Raw genomic sequence first — 5238 nt, forward strand, 5'->3', positions numbered from 1 at the left:
TGTTTTGGGCTTTGTTCTTTGGGATTTTTAGGGCCATCTGAGATCACCAATTGGATGAAGGGAAATTATTGGGCTTAGGATAAGGCCCATATGAAGGTTGGGCCCAATTTGGAAAATTAGGCCATTAGTAGGCTTTTATGAATCTGGTAGTTTGGGGCCTTTTTTTTATTGGTTTGGGCCTCGGTTTTGGTTCAAGTTGGACTAGGGGTAAAATGGTTACTTTACCCCAAGTATGGATTATGGATTTTAGTTCTGAACCCATTTGCTAATTCGATGATAGTTTGGTATTGTTAGCTCGGGAAGTCGTCAAGGCAGCAACTAAGGATTTCTTTCAATGAGCTTCTGCATTCGAGGTGAGTCTCTTCACTATTCTATGGGTCGAAGGCACCAATGTCGACCCATTTGGTTTATGTATTGTAGGAAGACCTCGAGAAGACCCTTGGCATTTTGTATTAAAGAACAAGAGGCGGCTCCTGGAAATTTGTATGCTAGACCAGAGCCTGAACTCTGAAAATTGTTCGTTAAGTAGTTGTAGATTATATTCTAGTTGACTTTGTGATACTTGCAGGGAAGACCAGGATGTAGCTCCTGACACTTGTCTGTAAGACCCAGGGTTGTGGCCCCCGGCCTAGTAAGGAAGACCATGAGGCGGCCTGTGGCATAATGGCAAGACTATGTTTGGTACATAACACTCTTATTGATTGTGGTGTGTGTGTGTGTGTATATATATATATATATATATATATTATATATATATATATATATATATATTATATATATATATATATATATATATATATATATATATATATATATAACTCATGATGATGTATGGCATGTATCACTTGTTTGATATTTATGATATGTGGTATTTAGGAAACTCACTAAGTTTTGTGCTTACAGTTTGTGATTTATGGTTTCAGGTATTTCTAGTTCGAATGGGAAGGGTCTGGCTTGATCGCATCTCATACACCTGTGTTTTCCGCAATATGTGATCCTTGGGAATGAACTCTGATAAATGTTTTACCAAGCAATGTTTTAAAATGTTTGGATTAAGTAATATCTGTGATTGGACCATAATACAAATGAAATTTGTATCCTTGATTTTTTGAGGTGTTACATCATTATTCAATGACATCTACCATGGAAAGTTGCACAATGTACCGTTTGAAACAAATAGGGTGGCATATAAGTGCATGTACTATCTTACTGAAAGGATATATCCTATCTTATCTGTTTCTTGTGAAAATTTTCACATATCCGTGAGTGGATCGAGCATTTGGTGTACTCAAGAGGCATTTGCAAGTTCTACATGCCGGGGCACAGTCATATGAAGTGAAAAGGTTGAAACACATAATGTACATGTACATCATATTACATAATATTACTTTAAAGATGAAGGAAGAACAATATACCGATATGACGAAAACGACGTTTTGACGAATCAGATGAAGATTCAAATATGTTCGTCGACGACTTCGGCGTGAATTCAGATGATGACGGTGAACATCACGATGTTGAGGACGAAGATTCGAAGTGAAGTGTTTTTTTTTTTTTTTTTTTTAATTCGGATATTATGTAAACTTTAGTAATGTTTTATAGGTCTATTTTATTTTATTTTATTTATTTATTTTTTAAAATCTAGGCTGTGTGTGTTTTCTTTATTTTTTTATTTTTTTTATTTTTAGTCTTGGTTCTTTTCTATGTGTTTTTTTTTAATCTTGATTGTTTTTTATGTACATTTTTCTTTAAGTTATGAAGTATTTTTATTTTAATTAATTTTTAAGTTTATTAATCATTTTTAGGAAGTATTTTATATTTTGAATTATAAGCTTAAAACTAAATAATTTTTATTTAAAAAAATAAAAGTGAAGGGTAATGAAATTTAACAATTTCCGACCTTCTGTTGATTGAAATATGAGTGAGTGGATAGCTGACGTAACATTCAAAAAATAAGCGATAAAAGATGGATACACCCTTCAGTCTTAGGATTCGTTTGATAATTGTTGTCTGGAAATACGAAGTATGTGAATAAGTGTTGTTTGGGAAAGTTCATCAACTGATAAAGAAATCACACTGTTTGATTGTACATCTGACTTACTTTACTGAATGATGGAAAATGATCATTCAGCTAAAAAGATATATGGTTTTGTGGCTTTCTAGAAAAAAACATATCATAATAGGAAAGATCCATTTTTTATTTTTGTTATATTGAAAAGAAAGTCCTCCGTGTTTATTTAAAGCGTTAACTTTTAAATCTTATGAAAAAATCTTAACCGCTTATTTAATCTCATTTTTCTATAAGTTCTTTAAATTATATCTTAAAGTTTAGACCGATGAATAAGTTTCTATGACCACTTTGAGAACTTAAAATGAAAATAAATTGAAGGGTTAGAATTTAGAAATCAAAAAGCAAAGTTTAAAGTTTAGGTTGGGAATGAGCGATGGTATAGGGCCATGAACACCTGTAAGCGATTGTGTATGTCCACTCGATATTAACAAAGATTTTGAGCTTCTTCCTTTCTGCTAATTATAACTTTAAAGTAAAGAAACACGGTTGTGTATATTGATGGGCCCACCACTATCAACACCTCTTGCCCTATATAAACCGTTCACTTGACCCTTTTGTATGCACCACCCATCAGGACAAAGAGGTTTAAAGAGAGACAACAAAAGTAGAGAGAAAGAGAGAATTCAAAGTTCTCTGAATCTCTTTGTCTGTGTTGAGTGTGTGTGGAAACTTAGCAGAGAAGATGACTGGAGACAGCTTTGCTCATCTTACACTTGCATTTGGCCTTCTTGGTCTCTCTCTCTCTCTCTCTCTCTCTCTATATATATATATATATATATATATATATATATATATATATATATATATATATATATATATATATATATATATATATATATATTCATGAAAATGTCATAACAAAAATACAAAAGTGTATTTTCCCTACTTTTCTCGCAAAAGAAATTATCATGGATTCTTGAAGTTTTGAAGTTTTGTGACCATTGATTGATGCACTTTTGCTGACTTATAACTAAAAAGCTTTAAGTTATCATAGCTTTTTTTATTTTATTGAAACAGTAGTTTATCTCCTAGCATTTTGCTACTTCTATACAAATACGTCTTTCTTACTCTCTTTGATGAATGAGAATATAATATTAACGTGGATCTTATAATAAGCATACAAAAATATATGGTCGATTGGTGAAATTTTGTGACCGCTGTTAGTAAATAATGGTTAAACTTTAGGTTATTATGTGGTTTTTAATTATTAAGTCTTCTTTTCTAACATCATGCTTCTTAAATATGTTGCAGGCAATGTTGTGTCATTCATGGTGTTTCTTTCCCCATTGTAAGTCTCTTTGTTTACTATACAATCTTTTTAAAATAAATACGTTTAAGTTGTGTTTTTACCGACTATCTTTTTTAATTATTTCACAGGCCAACGTTTTATAAAGTTTACAAAAAGAAATCAACAGAAGGGTTTCAATCTGTGCCTTATGTCGTGGGGTTATTTAGCGCCATGCTTTGGATATATTACGCATTGCTTAAGGCAAATGCGATGCTTCTCATCACCATAAACTCCGTTGGTTGCTTCGTTCAAACCTTCTACATTTGCTTCTTTCTCTTTTACGCACCAAAGAAGGCTAGAGTATGTGATAGTGACCTTTACTTTAATAAAAATTTAGCTATTAGTTTAATTCGTGAAAAGATCGATATATTTAACGCAAATATTTTTTTCAATGCAGATCGAAAGCCTAAAGTTAATCATGTTGATGATAGTTGTTGGCTTCGGATTGATTGTTGTCCTAACTCAGTTTCTTGCTAATGGGACCACTCGTGTCGCCATAGTTGGATGGATTTGTCTCGTGTTCGCCTTGTGTGTTTTCGTGGCACCCTTGGGAGTTTTGGTGCGTATATACATATAAAATGTTTATATATTAATAAAAATTTAATGAATAACAATAACTAGAATAGCGATTGTAAGTGATATATATATTCAATAATATTATCTAATGAAGTATTTGCTAACTTTTATGTAGAGACAAGTAATTAAGACAAAAAGCGTGGAGTATATGCCCATTCTACTATCAGCGGCCCTCACCCTCAATGCCATCACATGGTTCTTTTATGGTCTACTTCTTCGCGACTTCAACATCGCGGTATGAAAATTCTTTAAAAAAAAAAAAACGTATTTTACTTTAATTTCTATGAAAAACTATTTTTTTAATTAACGATTTTCTATGTATTACAGATTCCAAACGTACTTGGATTCACGTTTGGTGTTCTTCAAATGATCCTTTACTTTGTATACAAAAACAAGAAACCAGTTAGCGATGAAAAAGTATCAGAATTAGACGTAAAGAGCATCGAAACAACAGAACCAAAAATCTCAGAGAAGAAAGATCAAGAAATCATCGACGTTGCGAAGCTAAGCGCCATAATGTGTTCAATTCCTGTTGTTGCGAAAATAAACGAGAACACCAATGATGTTGACCACGATCATTTGGTTGTTGAACCTCATGTCCCTAACCACACCATTGAAGTCGCAGCATGAATTCAATATATATATCCTCGGTTTTTGTCCAAACCGATGCGTTCATGGTTTAGATCATGCATATGTGAAGCTTACCATGCAGATCGATCGATATATTTGTGCTTTTTTACATGATTAGTTCTTCTCATTTCACGTTTAGTAGAAAATCATCCAACTTTAGGTTGCTAACCTCATGTTATATTGTTTCTGTATCGAAATGATGATTATCAGAATAAATGAAGCTGTTTAGGTTCAATAATTTGGTTTGGTAATTCGAAAGCGATTCACATTTCCGATCATGGTTTTTGAGTTTTTGTTGCAAATGTATCTCCTTTTTCCCCGGTAATAGGAGAATTACACTACATCTGACAAAACGAGCAACTTTAGAGTACAGTATGTACCAATTTCCTGCAGTGGGTATCGATCTGTAGTGTTCCTAGCTTTTTGGTATAATCTAATTCAATTTCGGTATTTAAAAACAACTAAGATCTTATTTGAAGTTGGGATTTTGTAAGATTTGCTTTAACAGCTTACATAAGAAACATTAATTTACTTATTAGTTAAATGTAAAAATTTATTAATTATAATAAATATTTTTAGTAATTAATGCATTTTACATTTTATTATTGTAATATTTTTTCTATAATCAATCGCACCTTAAAATACATATTAGAAAATTTATTTGAAGTTTCAA

At 32.1% G+C, this 5238-nt stretch overlaps 1 protein-coding gene across 1 annotated transcript; it reads left to right on the forward strand.

Annotated features, from left to right (window-relative positions):
- The first annotated feature begins 2631 nt into the window (after positions 1–2631).
- LOC145048958 (bidirectional sugar transporter SWEET9-like) lies at positions 2632–4843 on the forward strand. Its single transcript, XM_078997615.1, has 6 exons — positions 2632–2802; positions 3323–3359; positions 3449–3659; positions 3757–3918; positions 4051–4170; positions 4263–4843. The coding sequence occupies exons 1-6, from the start codon at positions 2754–2756 to the stop codon at positions 4563–4565; spliced, it is 882 nt and encodes a 293-aa protein (XP_078853741.1). The 5' UTR covers positions 2632–2753; the 3' UTR covers positions 4566–4843.
- Positions 4844–5238: the final 395 nt, after the last annotated feature.

Source organism: Lactuca saligna, chromosome 5, assembly GCF_052625555.1.
Source record: "Lactuca saligna cultivar CGN05327 chromosome 5, ASM5262555v1, whole genome shotgun sequence".
NCBI lineage: Eukaryota > Viridiplantae > Streptophyta > Magnoliopsida > Asterales > Asteraceae > Lactuca > Lactuca saligna.